This window comes from Zootoca vivipara, chromosome 12 (genome assembly GCF_965207765.1).
Source record: "Zootoca vivipara chromosome 12, rZooViv2.hap1.1, whole genome shotgun sequence".
Taxonomy (NCBI): domain Eukaryota; kingdom Metazoa; phylum Chordata; class Lepidosauria; order Squamata; family Lacertidae; genus Zootoca; species Zootoca vivipara.
Window position 1 is genome coordinate 17,343,061 of NC_142595.1, and position 21,438 is coordinate 17,364,498.

The 21,438-nt window shown below is 47.1% G+C and overlaps 1 protein-coding gene across 3 annotated transcripts; it reads right to left on the reverse strand.

The window, feature by feature from the left end:
• Window positions 1-860: 860 nt before the first annotated feature.
• G6PC3 (glucose-6-phosphatase catalytic subunit 3) lies at window positions 861-19,389 on the reverse strand. Of its 3 annotated transcripts, none has more exons than XM_035136376.3 (7): window positions 19,351-19,389; window positions 14,809-15,039; window positions 13,622-13,728; window positions 7,995-8,085; window positions 5,972-6,090; window positions 4,341-4,482; window positions 861-2,881 (listed from the first exon to the last, which is right to left on the reverse strand). In XM_035136376.3, exons 2-7 carry the CDS (start codon window positions 15,027-15,029, stop codon window positions 2,521-2,523), a joined length of 1,041 nt encoding a protein of 346 aa, XP_034992267.3. In that variant the 5' UTR covers window positions 15,030-15,039; window positions 19,351-19,389; the 3' UTR covers window positions 861-2,520. The 3 variants fall into 3 exon arrangements, with proteins under 3 accessions (XP_034992267.3, XP_088511645.1, XP_034992268.3); XM_088655519.1 differs by lacking the exon at window positions 19,351-19,389 and adding an exon at window positions 18,728-18,849; XM_035136377.3 differs by lacking the exon at window positions 19,351-19,389 and adding an exon at window positions 18,274-18,422.
• Between the last annotated feature and the right edge of the window lie 2,049 nt (window positions 19,390-21,438).

The following is a 21,438-nucleotide window of genomic DNA, read 5'->3' on the forward strand; positions in this document are numbered from 1 at the left end:
AAGGTTTTTTTCTAGTGGAGGTTGCCTCGCTAGACGAATTTGTTTTACGAAAAATTCATCTAGCGAATCGCGGTTTCCCATAGGAATGCATTGAAATTCAATTAATGTGTTCCTATGGGCAAAAAAAAATTTCAAAAAAAATTTCAATGCATTCCTATGGGATTCGCTAGACGAATTTTTCGTTATAAGAAAAGACCCGTGGAACGAATTAAATTCGTCTAGCGAGGCACCACTGTACTAGAAAAGAGGCAACCTATGCCTCTCTTGGGATTTTTAAAAAATCAAAACGTTCACAAAGCAGGAATACAAATGGGACCTAAAACAACGGAGTGCAAGGTGGGAGTGCTGAACTTCAGGATTTGACCCATCCATGCATCCCCCGCCCCGATTCCATTTTCCTTCCTCCTCTTTCTCTCTCTCCCACCACCTTTTCCCAGTCATCCAGTATTCTGTGCCCAATGAGCAAGCTTAGTCTTGCCGATACCATCCATCTGCGTGTGCCACTTTGTCTATATAGAAGTATTCACATTTGGAGGGCGGGCGCACTGCTAGTATATCACCAGTCTTCCCCAAAACTTGTACACGTGTGAGGTTTTGCCCCAGGACTCCCATAATATCCCCACTGGTTTTCCTTGGCTGCAAGCTTTGTCTGTTTTTCCACAGTTCTCGCTAGTGGATATATGCCAGAGGCGGAGGGAGGCAGTGCAAAACACAGTCTGAATGCTGTGAAAACTTATTTGCAACAACAGCTTTCTTTTTAATAAAATACTTCTATACCCTGTGCTCATTTTTTTTTAAAAAAAGTATAGCAACTCCTTCAGATTCCGTTTCTTGCTATCTCAAAAGCATGTGCTGGCAAATGACATGACAAGCTGTGAATTTTATTAAGCAGCAATTACCAATTAAGCAGCAAACTTTATTATGATACCAATATTTAGGATAGATAGATACAGTACTTTTTTTCTTTTAAAAATGTCTAGGGTACTTTCATTTTCCTACTCCTGCTGAAATACTGCCCCTCAATGAGGCCAAACTTAGATTCACAAAATGTTTAGGGGTATGCGTCCCCCCAGAAAAAAAGCACTGGATGGATGGATGGATAGATAGATAGATAGATAGATAGATAGATAGATAGATAGATAGATAGATAGATAAGCTTTGGCAAAAACTGGAGGAAACAAAGGGAAGGAAGTCTTAAGACTACAGATGGGGAAACCTATGTTGGCCTTAACCCCAGCCAGCACAACCAAAGGTCATGGATGATGGGAGTTGTAGTCCTGCAACAGGAAGAGAACCACAGGTTTCACACACTTGCCTTAGGCAGTGTTACTCAGACACTTTTTTCTAGTGCCCTGGACCCAAAATGCCAAGGTAGTCAGTCCCCCCCGCCCATGCAGGTATGGCTCTTCACGATTGCCGGCACTGTTTTAAAACCATGGCTGTTGCTTGCAAAACAGAAACATGGGGTGCTAATCCGTTGTGCGCAAGCAAGTTGGTGGGTTTCTTTTATTTTTCTAATGCACGTACAGTCATGATTGCTATGTAATCTGCCGACCACGACTGAAGGGAGGCAAAGGCTTAGCTAGCCAGCCTTAAAGGCTGTGCCAGTATATTGCGACTACGATGCTTCCTAGGCAACTGGGACTTGGGTGGAAAGGAATGGGTGATGAGGTGGCCTGTTTCCCATTTGAGGGAAATCAGGGAGTTCGATTCTCCCAATGTTTAGGTCTTGCGGTCGTACATGAAACTTATTTCCACAGGTATGTATTAGAAAGGGCTACAGTGGAACCTCGGTTTATGAACACAATTGGTTCCGGAAGTCTGTTCATAAACTGAAGCATTCATAAACTGAAGCGAACTTTCCCATTGAAAGTAATGGAAAGTGGATTAATCTGTTCCAGACGGTCTGCGGAGTACTTAAACTGAAGCGTTCATAAACTGAAGCGAACTTTCCCATTGAAAGTAATGGAAAGTGGATTAATCCGTTCCAGACGGCCCGGGTCCGTGGAGTACTCAACCTGAAGCGTACTTAACCCGAAGCATGGGTGTAATTGGTTCCGGAAGTCTGTTCATAAACTGAAGCGTTCGTAAACTGAAGCGAACTTTCCCATTGAAAGTAATGGAAAGTGAATTAATCAGTTCCAGATGGGTCCGCGGCGTTCGTAAACCCAAAATTTGTAAACCGAGGTGTTCATAAACCGAGGTTCCACTGTATTGCAGTCACAGCAAATCTTTGGGGGTGTTAAAATGCCTCAACACCAATTAAGCGGCAGAAAAGCGTGCAGTGGTTTTTAAAAACGGGATTCTCTGCCCGACAAAGGGGGATCCAAGGGGAGGTGGTGGGGTTTTTTGGTAGGGCTGTTTTATAGACTAGGTCAGCCTGAATTAACATACTCTTTCTACTCCTGGAGGAAATCTCTCCTCTGATGGAAAAATCTTACCGCACGCTGGGAGGAACAGAGCCCCGAGGGTAAAGGAAAGAGTTGCTGTGGGCTTCCTTGCCTATGTCTCTCCTGCCGGCTACTCTCTGTGGGGCAGCCCTGCGCCGGAGGTCACCGCGTGAAATGCTTTGGGGAGCAGCGCGATCACCACCCACGGGAAGATGGCATACTTTGCAAAAGTCAGCGCGTACCAAAGAGTCACGTTCTGCGGCTGGGCCACGTCGCTCAGCAGCCGCAGGACCACGACGGACAGCATGGCGCAGCAGAGCCTCTGAGGCCAGCCCAGCCTCTCGCCTTTGAGCTGGGTGTAGTACGATGACTGAAAGGCCAGGCCGAGGCCGAGGGCCGTGGCCGTGTCGCGGCACAGGGACGAGAAGGGTCGTGTCTCCATACGGATCCACTCTGGGTTTGTGCACCACTTGGTGGCGAGGCCGATCGACCTGGGGGGAGAGCAAGGAAGAGGAACACGTGGGTCAGGCAGGCAGAGGGGAATGGAATTACGCATGGCACACCGAAAGTATATTACTGGAGCTCTGGGCCACATAATGAACCTGAATGTTGGAAGATTCAGGGCAGGCAAAAGGAAGTACAGCGGTACCTCCGGTTGCCCATGGGATCTGTTCCGGAGCTCCGGTCGGATCCCAAGGAATTTGCAACCAGAGGTGCCTGTTCTGCGTGTGTGTTCAGCATGGTAGAGCGCTTCTGCGCATGGGGCGAAACCCGGAAAAATATTTCCAGGTTTGCCGTGTTTGCATCCTGAAGGATACGCAACCAGAGGTGTGCGTATCCAGAGGTACCACTGTACCTATTTGCATAGTGCATAGGATAGCTTAAAAAGGTAAAGGGACCCCTGACCATTAGGCCCAGTCGTGACCGACTCTGGGGTTGCGCGCTCATCTCCCTTTATTAGCCGAGGGAGCCGGCGTACAGCTTCCAGGTCATGTGGCCAGCATGACAAAGCCGCTTCTGGCAAACCAGAGCAGCACATGGAAACGCCGTTTACCTTCCCGCCAGAGCAGTACCTATTTATCTACCGTACTTGCACTTTGACATGCTTTTGAACTGCTAGGTTGGCAGGAGCAAGGACCGAGCAACGGGAGCTCACCCCATCGCGGGGATTCGAACTGCCGACCTTCTGATTGGCAAGCCCTAGGCTCTGTGGTTTAACTCACAGCGCCACCCGCGTCCCTCACATAGGATAGCTTACTATTCTTTAAAATGTGTTTGTGGGAGGTGGGTTTTTTTGTTTTGTTTTTGTTTTAACTATTTTATGTTATGCTTTTATCCTGTATTCTTTTTATCTTGTGAACTGTCCTGAAATCTTCGGGCAAAGGGCACTATATAAATGTAATTGAAAATAGTAATTCTGTTTTACGATTTGCAGTTTTTTGGGACTACAACTCCCATCATTCCTAGCTAGCAGGACCAGTGGTCAGGGGTGATGGGAATTGTAGTCCAAAAACAGCTTGGGGGGGACCAGGTTTGGGATGTAACACTGATGGAAGGGAACTAGCACCTGGGATAGAACTTAAGAGGTATCCTAAGATTTCTGAAGCCAGAAGGTGGTTTTCTTCATCTCCATTTTGATTTCGGTGACTGTAGCCATATTTTGGGGCGTTTTCAGAGGCAGGAGAAATGGAGCAGCGCAGGGCGTTTAGAAAACCAGCTACGTGACCCCAAAATCCACCCGCTCCCAGCTATGCAGGTATCCTTTTGCTATGCCGATTGCACCTCCATGCACGACGCCAATGAGATGAAAGGTTAGCATGCACAGGAAGTGTGTGGAATGTGGAGTCACAGGCACAAAACAGCAACCGCCATCCCGGGGGGGGGGGAAGGGAGGAGGACGTAGATGCCCCGGCAGCCCAGAGTCCCGCCTCCTTGGTGGAAGGAACTCACCAGCTGAAATCTACGCCGAGAGCGGCCAACACCCAATAGGTCCCGATGCCGCTCAGCAAGAGAGACAGCGAAGTCCACATGAAGAAGCTGAGTTTCCTCTCTAGCGGGACGCGGGACTCTAGCAGCCAGCCCAGGATGATCGCTGGCAGGCAGTGAGAGATGGGGGGGGGGGGGAGAGAGAGAAATGAGAAAAGGGGGAAACGCAACATAGAGCCACCAACTCTATGGCTGGGTTCTCCTTATTGCCCTCCGTATTTAAGCCAGGAGTCGGCAGATTTTAGGATCTACTTTGGCTTTCACTAGAACCCAGAGGAGACCCCGAGGGTAGCCAGATGCAAAGTAGTGGCTCAGGAAGCTAAATAATTAAGAGGAAATTAATAATAATAATAATAATAATAATAATAACCCCACCCATCTGGCTGGGTTTCCCCAGCCACTCTGGGCGGCTTCCAGCAAAATATTAAAATACAATAATTCATCAAATATTAAAACAGGGCTGCCTTCAGATGTCTTCCAAAAGTTAGATAGTTGTTTATTTCTTTGACATCTGATGGGAGGGCATTCCACAGGGCGGGTGCCACTATTCGAGAGGGCCTTATCCCTGGTTCCTTGTGACCTCGCTTCTCGCAGTGAGGGAACCACCAGAAGGCCCTTAGTGCTGGACCTCAGTGTCTGGGCTGAACGATGGGGATGGAGACGCTCCTTCAGGTATACTGGGCCGTTTAGGGCTTTAAAGGTCATCACCAACACTTTGAATTGTGCTCGGAAACGCACTGGGAGCCAATGTAGGTCTTTCTGGACCGGTGTTATATTTTCTTGGGGGCCACTCCTAGTCACCGAGCGCCCAGCTGCCGCATTCTGGGTTAGTTGTAGTTTCCGGGTCACCTTCAAAGGTAGCCCCACGTAGAGCGCATTGCAGTAGTCCAAGCGGGAGATAACCAGATCATGCATCACTCTGGTGAGACAGTCCCCAGGCAGGTAGGGTCTCAGCCTGCGTACCAGATAGAGCTGATAAACAGCTGCCCTGGACACAGAATTGACCTGCGCCTCCATGGACAGCTGTGAGTCCAAAATGACTCCCAGGCTGCACACCTGCTCCTTCAGGGGCACAGTTGCCCCATTCAGGACCAGGGAGTCCTCCACACCTGCCCGCCCCCTGTCCCCCCCTACACAGTACTTCTGTCTTGTCAGGATTCAACCTCAATCTATCCCTCTGGGTTCCTGCTCGCCTCCCCAGTACCAGAACTGGAGTTTATACACAGATCCTTTGGCACATGTACGCCTACCCCTGTTTGCCCCTCGAGCGTTCTTGATTTCAGCGCCCTAATTAAAGAGGGAAGGAAAAAGCTTGTCATGATCGCGACTGGGAAATCTTCGGATCTGAGGCAGAGGAAAAATTCTGAGCGGTCAAAGGTCACCTCTTCCCTCATTCAGGATTGTTTCCCACAAGACTCTGCGGTTCATTTCTGAGCCTGGCTGGGGGGGGAACGTTCACTGGCATCTCTAAACTGGACATATAGCACGGTTAACGGTCCTCATGAAGGCACAAAGCAAGGCCCTTCTGCAAAGGATGCTGGGAGTATCAAAGCACAGACAGCTGAGATGGCCGCCGGCTGCCACAGTGTACCCACCTGTCAAGATGCCGCCAAAGACTTGGTGGGGGAAATGAGCGAGGATGAAGATGCGAGAGAGGCCTACAGCCAGCAGGAAGACGAGATAAGATGTAAAGGGCCCAGCTTTCACGACCCAGCTGAAAGAGGCAAAAAAAGGGGGGAGTGGGGTTTTATTTATTTTTATTCAAATTTGTTCTTTGCCTTCATTTTCCTGCAGGCAGCTCAAGGTTAGGCCTGATGGGAGTTGTAGTCCAACAACATCTAGAGCAGGCATAGGCAAATTCGGCCCTCCAGATGTTTCGAGACTACAGTTCCCATCATCCCTGACCACTGGTCCTGTTAGCTAGGGATGAGGGGAGTTGTAGTCCCAAAACATCTGGAGGGCCGAGTTTGCCTATGCCTGGTCTAGAGGGCCCAAGTTGACCACCTCTTGACACATGCCACTGACCGACCCACCCAATGTCAGCTCAAAAATTCAATGCACCTGTTTTGATTTTACGCACCAACATTACATAATGTAATCAAGTGTAGGAACATAAACCCTATTTTTTATTTGTGTAAAATTAGGAGGAGGCCTGGCTTCATATTCCGCGCTGAGACATGAAGCTCACTCACTGGCTGACCTTGGGTCAGTCCAGTGTTCGAAATTAGCTGGAGGTGCATGACTGGGGATCCTTGGATCAGGACAGTTTACACCCATACCCTGCAGAATTCTATCCGTTACATTTTTATCTGCACAATCAGAATGAATTTCAGGAACCAAAATGCTTGAGCAGCAGCAATGTTATATTGTTAATTGCTGTCGCTTGTCTTCACGAACCCCACCCCCACTGCCCTGCTCACAGTTGTGCAGAGCATTCCTACGTTATGAATGGTCTGTGTCACCATTAGGAAAAAGAGGTCGGAAAAAGGCCAATATATACCGTATTGGCCTGAATATAAGCCACACCTCTCCCCCCCCCAAATGCTGACCATGAAAAGTGCGGCTTATATTAGCGACCTTAAAAAAATTATTCAGCATGCAGCCAGGAGCTCGGGGCAAACAGAACCAGGAGCGGCGCCCGCCCTGCGCATATTCCGCAGTCCTCTCCCCCAAGAAGGAAGAGAGCAAGGTAGGGAGCAGCTTATATTCGGGTATTGTCTTTTTTTCTCCCCCCCGACTTTCAGGTGTGTGGCTTATATTCAGGTGCGGCTTATATTCGGGCCAATATGGTATGTGGACTGTCCCTGGATCAAGTGACTTTTCTTCTTTAAGTTCTCAAAGCTCTTAACCTCGCTCAAGGTTGTCGTCTGAACTACAGTGATGCCTCGCTAGACGAATTTAATTCGTTCCACGGGTCTTTTCTTATAACGAAAAACTCGTCTAGCGAATCCCATAGGAATGCATTGGATTTTTTTTTGAATTTTATTTTTGCCCATAGGAACGCATTAATTGAATTTCAATGCATTCCTATGGGAAACCGCGATTCGCTAGACGAATTTTTCGTAAAACGAATTCGTCTAGCGAGGCAACCTCCACTAGAAAAAACCTTTCGTTAAGCGGAAATTTCGTTAAGCAGGGCATTCGTTAAGCGAGGCACCACTGTACCCGGATGTTTACCTGAGAATCAACCACAGCCAGTCCATCATTTGAAAAACAAGACTTTAGATCTGTCTCATGCTCCCAAATGGCAACTAGATATTCCGCTTTGGCGACTGCAACCTTTTGGCCACCTGACTTAAATATCTTAAGTTTTGAACCCTGGACCGCCAGTCGCTCCTAGGCTAACCTGCCTTGCAGAGTTGCTGTGAGGGGGGGGGAGAGGGGAAGTGGAAAGACCCATGGATGCTGCCCTGAGCTCCTTAGAGGAAAGGCGAAATGCAAATGTAATAAATAACGAAAGAAAGAAAGAAAGAAAGAAAGAAAGAAAGAAAGAAAGAAAGAAAGAAAGAAAGAAAGAAAGAAAGAAAGAAAGTATACAATGCTATTGTAAAGTAAGAGGGGAATGGGGAATGGGAAGGAGGACTGGGAATGTGAGTGGCCGAGATACAGAGAACATACCTTTGGGAGTGCTGCGATATCCGTGCGGTCAAAGTGGTCACCACTGGCCACAGAGCCGTGCCTGTGATCATGCAGTGGCCAGAGGGGCTTCCTGCAGGGAAAAAAAGGCATTGGGTGAGGGGTTTTTCCCTCTCTCTTTCTCTCTTTTAATCAGCATGCTTGGGAGGCTGCCCTGCTTTGCAACAGACAAACCACAGGCGAGGCGACCTTTTGGTCCCTGCCAACTCTGTAACCCAAGGCATGGCCTGGGTGGGGTGGAGGGCTGGAGGCAGGCCTGGTGGTCTAAGTGGAGATTCTCCCCCTTGCACTGTTGGCAGCTGGTCTGGGGCGAATCAAACGACAGCAGAGAATTACCAGGAGGCGTCCCAGTGAAAACCGCCAGCCCAGGCGATTTCAGAAAAGTCTGAGGCGGATTCCTGAAGGTCCACGGTTACCTCAGAACCATGCAGCGCTTGGCCATCACAATGCAGCAAAGCAAACATGGGACATCCACAGAAACCTTTACCGAAACCTTTTTTAAAAAAATAAATAAAAACAACACCACCCAGCCTGGAACAGTCAGCCTGCTGGCTTCTCCAATGTTTGTGCTGCCTCATGAAACTGTCAGGCCTCAACTATTTGCCTCCCTCACAGCACCTCTAAGTTTATTAGCCAAGTACACAAACAAGCAGCTCCGTTCTACGTCAGAGTTTGAACTTCCTGACAGATGTGGCATTCAATCTTCTTCACCGCAGGCCAGCTTTTCATTTTGCCGAGAGAGAGAGCTGGCCAACTATTCCTGTCCAACAAGTGGGCATGCGATTTTAATTTTTTTATTTGTAAATGTGCCAATAACTCAACTCTGTTCGAACCGCAAGGACATAATCTTTCTTCATTCAGAGCCCAACTAAGCTCCCTTCGAGGACCTCTTATTTATTTGTTTAAGCTCTTTTTTGGGGGGCTTATTGAGTTGTGGCATGTTTATCTCGCCATTCTTCCAAAGCAGGGATGGGGAACCTGTGGGACTTCTAAGCAGAGACACCCCACCCTCACCCTGTCCTGTATTTTGGCAGAACAAAGGTGGCAACCCTACTTCAAATGTACAATACGGATGGGGTCCGAGTTCAAGTGCTCACCTGGTCATGAAGCCCACGGGCTGAGCAAACGCAATATCAATCTAATCAGTTTCACACAGTTGCTGTGCAATCAAAACGGGGAAGCGGGTGGAGCTTGCATGCCACCACGAGATCTATAGATCAGGGATGGCGATCCTGTGGGACCTCCAGATGTTGTTGAGCTCTACCTCCCATCAGTCCTAGCCAGCATGCCCAATGGTCAGGGAAGCAAACCAAAAAACAAAAAGGCCCCCAACAGAAGCTATGTTGTTGTTTAGTCGTTTAGTCGTGTCCGACTCTTCGTGACCCCATGGACCAGAGCACGCCAGGCACTCCTGTCTTCCACTGCCTCCCGCAGTTTGGTCAAACTCATGTTCGTAGCTTTGAGAACACTGCCCAACCATCTCGTCCTCTGTCGTCCCCTTCTCCTAGTGCCCTCCATCTTTCCCAACATCAGGGTCTTTTCCAGGGAGTCTTCTCTTCTCATGAGGTGGCCAAAGTATTGGAGCCTCAGCTTCACGATCTGTCCTTCCAGTGAGCACTCAGGGCTGATTTCCTTCAGAATGGATAGGTTTGATCTTCTTGCAGTCCATGGGACTCTCCAGAGTCTCCTCCAGCACCATAATTCAAAAGCATTCATTCTTCAGCGATCAGCCTTCTTTATGGTCCAGCTCTCACTTCCATACATCACTACTGGGAAAACCAGAGCTTTAACCAGGCATCCCCAAACTGCGGCCCTACAGATGTTTTGGCCTACAACTCCCATGATCCCTAGCTAACAGGACCAGTGGTCAGGGATGATGGGAATTGTAGTTCAAAACATCTGGAGGGCCGAAGTTTGGGAATGCCTGGCTTTAACTATACAGACCTTTGTAGGCAAGGTGATGTCTCTGCTTTTTAAGATGCTGTCTAGGTTTGTCATTGCTTTTCTCCCAAGAAGCAGGCGTATTTTAATTTCGTGACTGCTGTCACCATCTGCAGTGATCAGAAGCTATACTGATTTGTTATTTCAGCCACATTTCCCAGCTAAATGGGCCGATAAGTAGACTTTTCTTGAGATGGCTCCAGTACGCAGAGTTTAAGGAGCCTAGAAAAATTCGCCAATGTTTACACAGCTAATAACTCTGCGCTTGAAAGCAGGCTTTGGGTAGAAATCAAACCTGCCTCTGCTTGGATGTGCAAAGCTAATAGGCTAGCAGGCAACTGGCCTTCAAAGCAATTTATTTTGTGAAACCCCAACTAGCCCCTATGTGTCCTAAACCCCATGGCTCTGAGCCACAAAACAGCTGTACCAGCATTTTGCGGGGTATGTGTGATATTTAATGCCAAGGATATCATAGAGCTGGAAGGACTTTTGGATCTCATCTAGTCCAGATGTCGGGAACCTGTGGTCCTCCAGAGTTTTCTGAACTACAGCTTCCATCAGCCCCACCTAATACGGCCAACATTCAGGGAAGATGGAGAGTCCAATAACATTGGGTGGCCACAGATTCTCCTTGCCCAGGGTAGATAATACTTACCTAGATGGTACAACGTCTGTCATGACATAAGGCAGTTTCCTATGTTTACATGTTCTATTCATTATTATATTTTGTTTGTTTATATGCCACCCATCTGACTGGGTTTCCCCAACCACTCGGGGTGACTTCCAGCAAATTGAAACATCAAACGATGAAGTTGATGGAACATGCTGAAATGGCTAAAATGACTGGAAGAGTCAGAAATCAGGAGGACCAAAATTTTAATAAGGAATGGGGGAAATTTATAACTTATCTTAAAGACCACTGTAGACAATTAAAATCATTAGTAGGATTGGAATATCGCTTGTGGTTTAAGGCTGCATTCTGGACATAATGGAAGAAGAAAAGGGTTTGGATTATCATAAAATATGCGGGAGGAAATGAGTAATAATGGGACTCACAAAGGGGAGGATGGAAGTCCAGGAGATTCCTTGGGATCTTGTTTTTATGATTTATGTTTGATATATCTCTGTAAAAATTTAATTTGAAAAACCAAATAATTTTTTTAAAATAAAAACATCAAACACAGTGAAACATCAAACATTAAAAACTGCCTTCGGATATCTTCCAAAAGTCAGATACAGTGGTACCTCGGTTTATGAACACAATTGGTTCCGGAAGTCTGTTCATAAACTGAAACGTTCATAAACTGAAGCGAACTTTCCCATTGAAAGTAATGGAAAGTGAATTAATCCGTTCCAGACGGTCCGCAGAGTAAGCGTTCATAAACTGAAGCGAACTTTCCCATTGAAAGTAATGGAAAGTGGATTAATCCGTTCCAGACGGGTCCGCGGAGTACTTAAACTGAAGCGTTCATAAACGGAAGCATGGGTGTAATTGGTTCCGGAAGTCTGTTCATAAACTGAAGCGTTCATAAATAGAAGCAAACTTTCCCATTGAAAGTAATGGAAAATGAATTAATCCGTTCCAGATGGGTCCGCAGCGTTCATAAACCGAAAATTCATAAACCGAGGTGTTCATAAACCGAGGTTCCACTGTAGTTGTTTATTTCCTTGGCACCTGTGTTCCACAGAGAGGTCGCCACTACTGAGAAGGCCCTCTGCCTGGTTTCCTGTAACCTCACTCCAGACTGAATGATGGTGGAGAAACTCCTTCATGTATACAGGACTGAGGCCATTTAGGACTCTAAAAGTCAGCACCAACACTTTGAACTGTGCTCGGAAACCTTGTTGTTCTTGTTTAGTCGTTTAGTCGTGTCCGACTCTTCATGACCCCATGGACCAGAGCACGCCAGGCACTCCTGTCTTCCACTGCCTCATGTTCGTAGCTTCGAGAACACTGTCCAACCATCTCGTCCTCTGTCGTCCCCTTCTCCTAGTGCCCTCCATCTTTCCCAACATCAGGGTCTTTTCCAGGGAGTCTTCTCTTCTCATGAGGTGGCCAAAGCATTGGAGCCTCAGCTTCAGGATCTGTCCTTCCAGTGAGCACTCAGGGCTGATTTCCTTCAGAAAGGATAGGTTTGATCTTCTTGCAGTCCTTCATGGATCACTGCCTTGTCGTGGCGAAGGGGCTTGAATAACTCAGAGAAGCTATGAGCTATGCCGTGCAGGGCCACCCAAGATGGACAGGTCATAGTGGAGAGTTTTGACTAAACGTGATCCACCTGGAGCAGGAACTTGCAAGCCAGTCCAGTATCCCTGCCAAGAAAACTCCATGGACAAAGGCAACAGGCTCGGAAACCTGCTGGGAGCCAATGTAGATCTTTTAGAACCGGTGTTACATGGTCTCGGCGGCCGCTCCCAGTTATCAATCTGGCAGCTGCAATCTGGATTAGTTGTAGTTTCTGAATCACTACCACATGACTGAGACAAGCAATGTGTGAGGGTCCTCAGCAGCGTGGCTTCAAGGTTTTCTTGGGGTCCTTGGGCAAGTTGTTCTCACTGCCCCATTCCTCCTTGTGTGGGTCTATCTCCTCTTCTCCACTGATTCTGCTACCACCCATTTGCTGACCTCTCCTTCTGGCATCCAATCGGTGCCATCGCCCAAAGTGGACAAGGCACAGGGAGGTCGTTTTTGCTCCTCTCATTGCTCACTTGGGAGCGGGTGAGTGAATAGGCAGCAACAGCAAGGAATAACAGAGCCAGGAGGCTCCAAGGATTAGTAATGAGCCGCAGATGGATCGTGGGCCTCAACAGGTACAGAACAATGCTGAACCATCACCATCGGGCTAGCTACTTCTGAACAAAAATGTGCTGGGCAGTTTTTTTTCCCATCCCTATTTTATCCTCACAACAGCCTTGTGAGGTGGGCTATGCTGAGAGATGTGAATGACTCCAAGGTCACCCAGTGGGCTTCATGCCTGAGTGGGGATTTGAACCCTGGTCTCCCAGGTCCTAGACTGACACTCTAACCACTACACCACACCTGCTTTCTACGCTTTCTGCATTGCAGGCAGAGGAATTGCAGCATCTACTTCAACATTTCGGGACACAGGCGGCACTGTGGGTTAAACCACTGAGCCTAGGGCTTGCCGATCGGAAGGTCGGCGGTTCAAATCCCCGCGACGGGGTGAGCTCCCGTTGCTCGGCCCCAGCTCCTGCCAACCTAGCAGTTTGAAAGCACGTCAAAATGCAAGTAGATAAATAGGAACCGCTACAGCGGGAAGGTAAATGGCGTTTCCGTGTGCTGCTCTGGTTCGCCAGAAGCGGCTTTGTCATGCTGGCTACATGACCTGGAAGCTGTACGCCGGCTCCCTCGGCCAACAACGCGAGATGAGCGCCGCAACCCCAGAGTTGGTTACAACTGGACCTAATGGTCAGGCTTCCCTTTACCTTTACCATACTTCAACATTTCATTCATCCCCCAAGACAGCAGGTGAACAAATCAAAAGATGCTGCCCCAGTATAATGCATTGAATTAAGTTGGTGGGACAAACTGCTTGCCTGTCTCTCTAAAGCAACTGCCACACACAAGGAATTAAGGGCCCCAATCATTTTTCAACCACAAAAGCCCAGATTGCCTGAAGTTTTGAACCGTCTCTCGAGCAACAGACCTGGCCCTGTTTCACAGCTTAGAGGGAACTGGCGGAGGATGACTTCCTTCTTCCTTGAAAACCCAGACTCATAGATCCACCAGAAAGGTCGTTCACCAAACAAAAACCTGCGGAGAGGGAGATCAAAATATTAAGAGAGAACAAGGGACAAATGGATTCGATGCTTTCCGAGTTCAAGGAGCTTTTAAGTTTACTTTTCATTTTATTTGCTGTTCTTACTGTCGACAGCTGCTTTTCCAGCCCACAGCAAGCCTCGTGCCTTCCAGATATTTTGGACTGCAACTCCCATGAGCCTCAGCCTCCTCCAGTCCCACTGAGTGGGACTGATGGGTGTTGTAGTCCAAAACATCTGGCGGGAACCTAGGTTGCAGAAGGCTGGCTTATGTGGCCATTGTGAGCTTTTAAAACACACACGTATATAACATTTTAGTAATTAGTATGGAAAATCCCTAAGAATTGTAAAGAGGGATGTAGCTTATTTAAACAAATGAATGGAAGGCAGCAACTCCAGCAGGTTATCTCCCTTTACGTACGTCCACAAACACTGCCAACTCTGGTACCCTGGTAATATTTACTGAAATCAGCATTGCCATGGAAGGAGTGGCAGTTGTTAGAAGCTGGCGATGTGTGCCAGGCCACTTGGTGGGTGTAGGTGTCTTAACTCACCATCCCCTTCTGGCCGAAGTAGCTCCAAGGCCTAACCAGCGTCCTCAAAACCTAGGGAACCGAACTTTGTTAAGGAATCGAAATTAACGAAAACACTTGATCACAAACCAAAAGTCCCCAATTAAGGTGAAGTGACTTTAGAGCACTGATTTGCAGCTGCCATTTTGTTTTCCCACAATGCCCTGGACATAACATGGCTTCAGGGGATTGTGGGAAATTAAAATGGCAGCTGCGCACTACTAATTAGAGCGGTGGTTTTGAAAAGAGACCAAGGAGACAGTGTCAGAAACAGGCCCTGCTCTTAGGGATGCTTTTAGCCTACTAACATCAGAAGAGGGGGTGGCAGCCATGCAGTTAACATTTCCTGAGGCCTGGCGCACTTTCAGGAGCAGCTGGGACCTATAGACAACTGGCCTTGCGTGGTGGCAGCTTCTCCAACCTTTTCCTGAAACCAAGAGCAAGTCCCAATGGTTATTAAAGCCTGGAACGTTTGTTTTGTGACCTTTGCCTTCTCCTCTCACCATTTAGAGACTAAGTTGAGCCACTCCGAGATCAAGCCCAGCCAAAGGACTTTGACGCCAACCTTCCGGTCGAGCAGGAAATAAGTGAGAGGGAAATAAATGATGACGACGCTCTTTGGGTCACCCAGGAAGGTCATCCAAAGCCAGAAATCCTCCAGCCCAGGCAGGCCATTCTGAAGCACCTCTGCAAACCAGATTCCAGAGGTGTAGAATACGTCCATAGTGGTGAAGCTGGAAAAGATGGGGAGAAGGGTTAGCATACAGGATAGAGGATATGCTTACTCAGAAAGTGGTGGTGGGGGATGAGTGTTCGGACCCCTGGGCTCTCACTTGTGGGGTGCCTCAGGGCTCTGTCATCTCCCCCATGCTTTTTAACATCTACATGCAGCCGCTGGGAGAGATCATCAGGGGATTTGGGCTGGGTGTTCATCAGTATGCGGATGATACCCAGCTCTACCTCTCTTTCAAGTCAGAACCAGTGAAGGCGGTGAAGGTCCTGGAGGCAGTTGGAGGATAGATGGCGGCTAACAGATTGAGGTTGAATCCAGACAAGACAGAAGTACTGTTTGTGGGGGACAGGAGGCGGGCAGGTGTGGACTCCTCCCTGGTCCTGAATGGGGTAACTGTGCCCCTGAAGGACCAGGTGCGCAGCCTGGGAGTCATTCTGGACTCACAGTTGTCCATGGAGGTGCAGGTCAATTCTGTGTCCGGGGCAGCTATTTATCAGCTCCATCTGGTATGCAGGCTGAGACTCTACCTGACTGCAGACTGTCTCGCCAGAGTGGTGCATGCTCTAGTTATCTCCTGCTTGGACTACTGCAATGCGCTCTACGTGGGGCTACCTTTGAAAGTGACCCGGAAACCACAACTAATCCAGAATGCGGCAGCTAGACCGGTGACTGGGAGCGGCTGCCGAGACCACATAACACTGGTCTTGAAAGATCTACATTGGCTCCCAGTACGTTTCCGAGCACAGTTCAAAGTGTTGGTGCTGACCTTTAAAGCCCTAAAGGGCCTCAGTCCAGTATACCTGTAGGAGTGTCTCCACCCCCATCGTTCTGCCCGGACAATGAGGTCCAGTACCGAGGGCCTTCTGGCGGTTCCCTTGTTGCAAGAAGCCAAGTTGCAGGGAACCAGGCAGAGGGCCTTCTCAGTGGTGGCGCCCACCCTGTGGAACGCCCTCCCATCAGATGTCAAAGAGAAAAACAGCTACCAGATTTTTAGAAGACATCTGAAGGCAGCCCTGTTTAGGGAGGCTTTTAATGTTTAATAGATTATTTTATTTCATTTTTCTGTTGGAAGCCGCCCAGAGTGGCTGGGGAAACCCAGCCAGATGGGCGGGGTATAAATAATAAATTATTATTATTATTACTGTACTGCGAAATCTTGGTGAGCTTAGTAGTCTACCATGCCTGACTCAGGGGGAGTGAAGAAGTTGGGTGTCATCAGCATATTGATGACACGTCACTCCGAATCCCTGAAGATCTCCCCCAGATCTACATTCTGGACCTATGGCCTTCCAGCTGTTGTTGAACTCCCAACACCCATAATCCCCAAGCCAGTGTTAGAAACTCAGATATATAAACTAGGCGCCAAATGGCTCCTTCAACCAAGGGTATAGTCACCAAAATAGAACGTCTTATAAAAGAATGGAAATGGTTTATTAAATATTTACAATTAAACTGTAAACAGATAAAGAACATTGGCAGGATTACTGTAATAAGAGTATATATGTTTATAGGAATATATATTCAAAGTAGATGAATAAATGAGCAAATTAAGTTAATTTGGATATGCATAAAATATTAAAAAATAAATTTAAGGAACCGCAGAAAGAGGAGGAAGACGAGTTTTGAAATGTTAAATGACTGTAAAATTATTGAAATGTATTAAAACTGAAAATCATAAATAAAATAATAATTAAAAACAAAACAAAACGGAATGTCTAGTTGCCATTTGGGGGGGCAAGATGGCTCTGAAGTCTTGTTTTTCAAATGATGGACTGACTGTGATTGATTCTCAGTTAAACATATGGCTAGTTCAAAGATCTAACTTGAGCTAGGTTAAGAACTCCGAGAACTATAAGAAGAAAAGCCACTTGATCTAGGGGCAGTCTACATATATATTGGCCTATTCTGACCTCTTTTTCTTAATGGGGACATGGACCATTCATAACTTAAGAATATTCTTCACAACTTTGAGTAGGGCAGTGGGGCTGGGATAAGTGAAGACAAACTGCAACAATTAAAATAAAAAAAAATCCTTCAGTAGCACTTTAAAGACCAACTAAGTTTTTATTTTGGTAATGCATGCACACGAAAGCTCATACCAAAATAAAAACTTAGTTGGTCTTTAAGGTGCTACTGAAGGAATTTTTTTTATTTTGCTTCGACTCAGACCAACACGGCTACCTACCTGTAACTGCAACAATTAAGTTTAACGCTGTTCACTGCTCCCGCTCAGGGTGCACAGAAAAAGCATTTTGATTCCTGAAATTTATTCCGATTGTGCAGATAAAATACAGTATAACGGATAGAATTCTGCAGTATTAGTGTGTGACAACAGTCAAGATTCAATGATTCCCCAGCCATGCACTTCCAGGTTCCAGATTCAATTACAGTGGTGCCTCGCTTAACGAATGCCCTGCTTAATGAAATTTCCGCTTAACGAAAGGATATTTCGAGCGGAGCTTGCCTCGCTAGATGAATGCGTTTTATGAAAAATTCGTCTAGCGAATCGCGGTTTCCCATAGGAATGCATTGAAATTCAATTAATGTGTTCCTATGGGCAAAAAAAGTTGAAAAAAAATCAGTGCATTTTTCGCTATAAGAAAAGACCCATGGAACGAATTAATTTCGTCTAGCGAGGCACCACTGTATTCCCCAGGCATGCACTTCAGGCACCCTATAAGCTATAAGCTCCGCGGGTGAATGGTGCCTTGGGGGACATCTCTCCTTGGGGTGGAGGGTGGGGTGGGGCATCTCAGAGACCAGGAGTTGCCCAGAGGACTCCCAAGGAGAGGAGGCTGAGGGAACCCTACACAGGGGGGAGTGTTCGAAAAAGGGTGAGAGGCTGCCTGGGCTGTAACTGGGCTCCTGATCCCCAAAGGGTGTGACGCAGAAAGAATGTAACTGGTCAAAGGAGCTGTGGACTCAAAGAAGTTTGGAAACTTCTGGTTGGATTTAGGTTTGAGGCCCTAAACTACTGAAGGTAATGGGGCCCTTTATATGTCCAGCTGTTCTTTGTCAACAGCAAATTGTCACTGTTTTTTGTGTTGAATATATGCTATATGGTAATTTATGGACCTAATAGGTCCATACACAATACAAAACACTGTTGCTGTCTGTAGGTTTTATTTTATTTGTTGTTTATCTTATATTTTGGAAATGTATACCGTTTTCTTTTCCTTTAAATATTTTTTTGGGGGGGCCAAGAGAGTGGGGTCCTAAGCTATAGCTTGTTTACCTTATACGTACGTAAATCCGGCACTCCCTCTGGCTAAAGCAACAGGGCGAGAGCAGCCGCCAGCAAGGAAACCAGACACTTCCTGGTCCGTTATGGGCTCTTGGCAGACACTACACTAGTCCAACCCCGGTGGATTCCTGCAAGGGACGCTGGAAATAGCAACATAGCAATGGCCAGGAGTCTACCATAGGCTTAACCTCCTGGCACAACTACAACTCCCAAAATTCGTAGGAAAAAGCGGCGAACCCACGACAAACCCCCCAAAATATTCTTCAATGGATGCCAGGAGTTACATTTGTTGTAAACTTAACATGGCTGGGTCCCCCCCTCCCTCCATGTTCCCCCAAAGTCTTGGGCCGGTGATGTTAGGAAACATATAATCGATTGCACTTTTTAAAAAGCTAAGCCTCATTGCTTCCATTAAAAGGATGCCTTTGCAAATCATTTTAGCTACCTGGAAATCAGCCCTGAGTGCTCACTGGAAGGACAGATCGTGAAGCTGAGGCTCCAATACTTTGGCCCCCTCATGAGAAGAGAAGACTCCCTGGAAAAGACCCTGATGTTGGGAAAGATTGAGGGCACTAGGAGAAGGGGACGACAGAGGACGAGATGGTTGGACAGTGTTCTCGAAGCTACAAACATGAGTCTGACCAAACTGCGGGAGGCAGTGCAAGACAGGAGTGCCTGGCGTGCTCTGGTCCATGGGGTCACGAAGAGTCGGACACGACTAAACGACTAAACAACAACAACAATAGGGATCTAAAGCCATTTGCACATAAGACAATATGTATGTTATCAAAATAAAAAAAATCCTTCCAGCAGCACCTGAGAGACCAACTAAGTTTGCCATTGGTATGAGCTTTCGTGTGCATGTAGGCACCCTATATATAGAAATGAGCAAACCAACAACAACAACGCTGGAAAGGGAAAGTTCCCTATCCCTTTTTTTTTGCTCTTTTCCCTTCCTCCCCCAGCAGCCCTTCCCTTATAGCTCTCCGCTGCCTCTTCCGACCCTCCTAGCTCGCCCCTTCCCACCACCATCGCATTTCCCATTCGCTCCACGCCCACTCCCATTACCTGCACCTGCCGGGATCCGCTTAGCCCACGACTTTGAATGATAAAAACTACATTTCCCAGAAACCTCAGAGGCACAGAGGACCCGGCATCCGGCTTGGTTACCGGGCGGGGTAAGGGACATTCATCTGAACTCACGCTGGCCTCTCCAGGTTTCGCGGGGTTTTGGCTCGTTTTATCTCGCAACATGCATTATTTTCTGGTGTCTTTCTAGATCGCTCTGTGCATCGTTTACGCTAGATAGATAGATAGATAGATAGAGAGAGAGAGAGAGAGAGAGAGAGAGAGAGAGAGAGAGAGAGAGAGAGAGAGAGAGAGAGAGAGTTGGAGAGATAGAGAGATAGAGAGATAGATAGATAGTAGCGTTTTATTAAAATGCGATTTGAAATGACTACAGGTGTGTCCTACCCCCCAATCTGTATTACTGTTATAAGAATTCTAAGGTCTCAAAAAATAAATGGTCATAAGTGCACAAGGTAAAACACACGGAAACAGGTTATATAAACCATATATCTGAAATAGTACAGGAGAGCAATGCTGAAGCCATCTTCATTCTTAATGACCCCAAATATTTTCTCTGCAGAAGGAAATATATTGGGGAAACCTTTTCCCTGTATTTCTTTTCACTTACAAATCCTGCCTTAAGGGCACATTTTTGTGTCTGAATAGAGTATGCCTGTGCTCTGAATTCAGTAACTAAGGTGTTTAACATCTCAGAAGAATTACCACACTGGCCAGGTAATGCAATCAGTGACCATTATCTTGTCAGGCAGGCGGCAAGACACACTCTCAAATTTCTGTTATCTTTCTGTGACACATGTATGATGCCTCTTGGGTGGTCTTTGGCTAAGGGGCTGGGGAATTTCTAAAGTCGTTAAAAGTTCTTGCACACCTTTGTTCTGAGTCCTCACCCCCTTGCAAGGGGTGGAGATGCTGTTGCAACTGAAAAATAAAGATGTTCCTTGCTTTCCCTGGATCCTGCCTCCACTCAATTTTCTCTGATCGATATTTTATTATATTACGGCATTTTATAGTTTGCATTTTTCCTTCTGCCTGTTTTGCTTTAACTGTACCATTTCGGTGCCTTCTAGGAACTGGTGCACGCAGGCAAAGGAGTAGGATTTAACCTGTACACCCGTCACATTTGGCCCTTCCTTGGATCTACTTCCAAGCAAACATGGCTAGGATTGTACCATTACTCTATAACTGTGCATAGCCCTGCCATTTTGCAGCCTGATCCTCAGTTTAAAGGTGAAGGGACCCCTGACCATTAGGTCCAGTCGTGACCGACGCTCATCTCGCGTTATCGGCCGAGGGAGCCGGCGTACAGCTTCCAGGTCATGTGGCCAGCATGACTAAGCTGTTTCTGGCGAACCGGAGCAGCGCACGGAAACGCCGTTTACCTTCCCGCCTGAGTGGTACCTATTTATCTACTTGCACTTTGAGGTGCTTTCGAACTGCTAGGTTGGCAGGAGCTGGGACTGAGCAAGGGGAGCTCACACCCCGTCACGGGGATTCGAACCACCGACCTTCTGATCGGCAAGACCTAGGCTCAGTGGTTTAACCCATAGCGCCACCCATGTCCCAAAGACCCTCTGCTCCAACCCTCTGCAATGCAGGAATCCTGCCCACCAAACCTCTGGTTAACAGCCAGACGCACTGCCCCATTGCGCCACCTTTCTTGGAAGTAAGCCTCAGTATCATTATAAGAATTCTAAGGTCTCAAAAATAAAATATATGTTTTATAAGTACATAAGGTAAACACACATGTGTAAGTAGATAAACCACGTCTGAAATAGGACAGGAGAGCAATCCTGAAGCCATCTTGGCTCTCCTAAAATGTTTCCTCTTCAAATAAAGTATATTTGGGGAACCTTTCCCAATAGTCCTTTCATTTACAAATAGTTCTAATCCTGTCTTGAGGGTGTGTTGAATAGGGTAGGCCTGTGACCTGGATTCAAGAACTGAGGTATTTACCATCTCAAAAGGATGGCTACAATGGCCAGGTAATTAATTGCATTTCCTGGCCAGTGTAGCTGAGATTCTGAATCCTATTGTTCTAGGATTCAGCTCAGTACATAACAGTAGCCA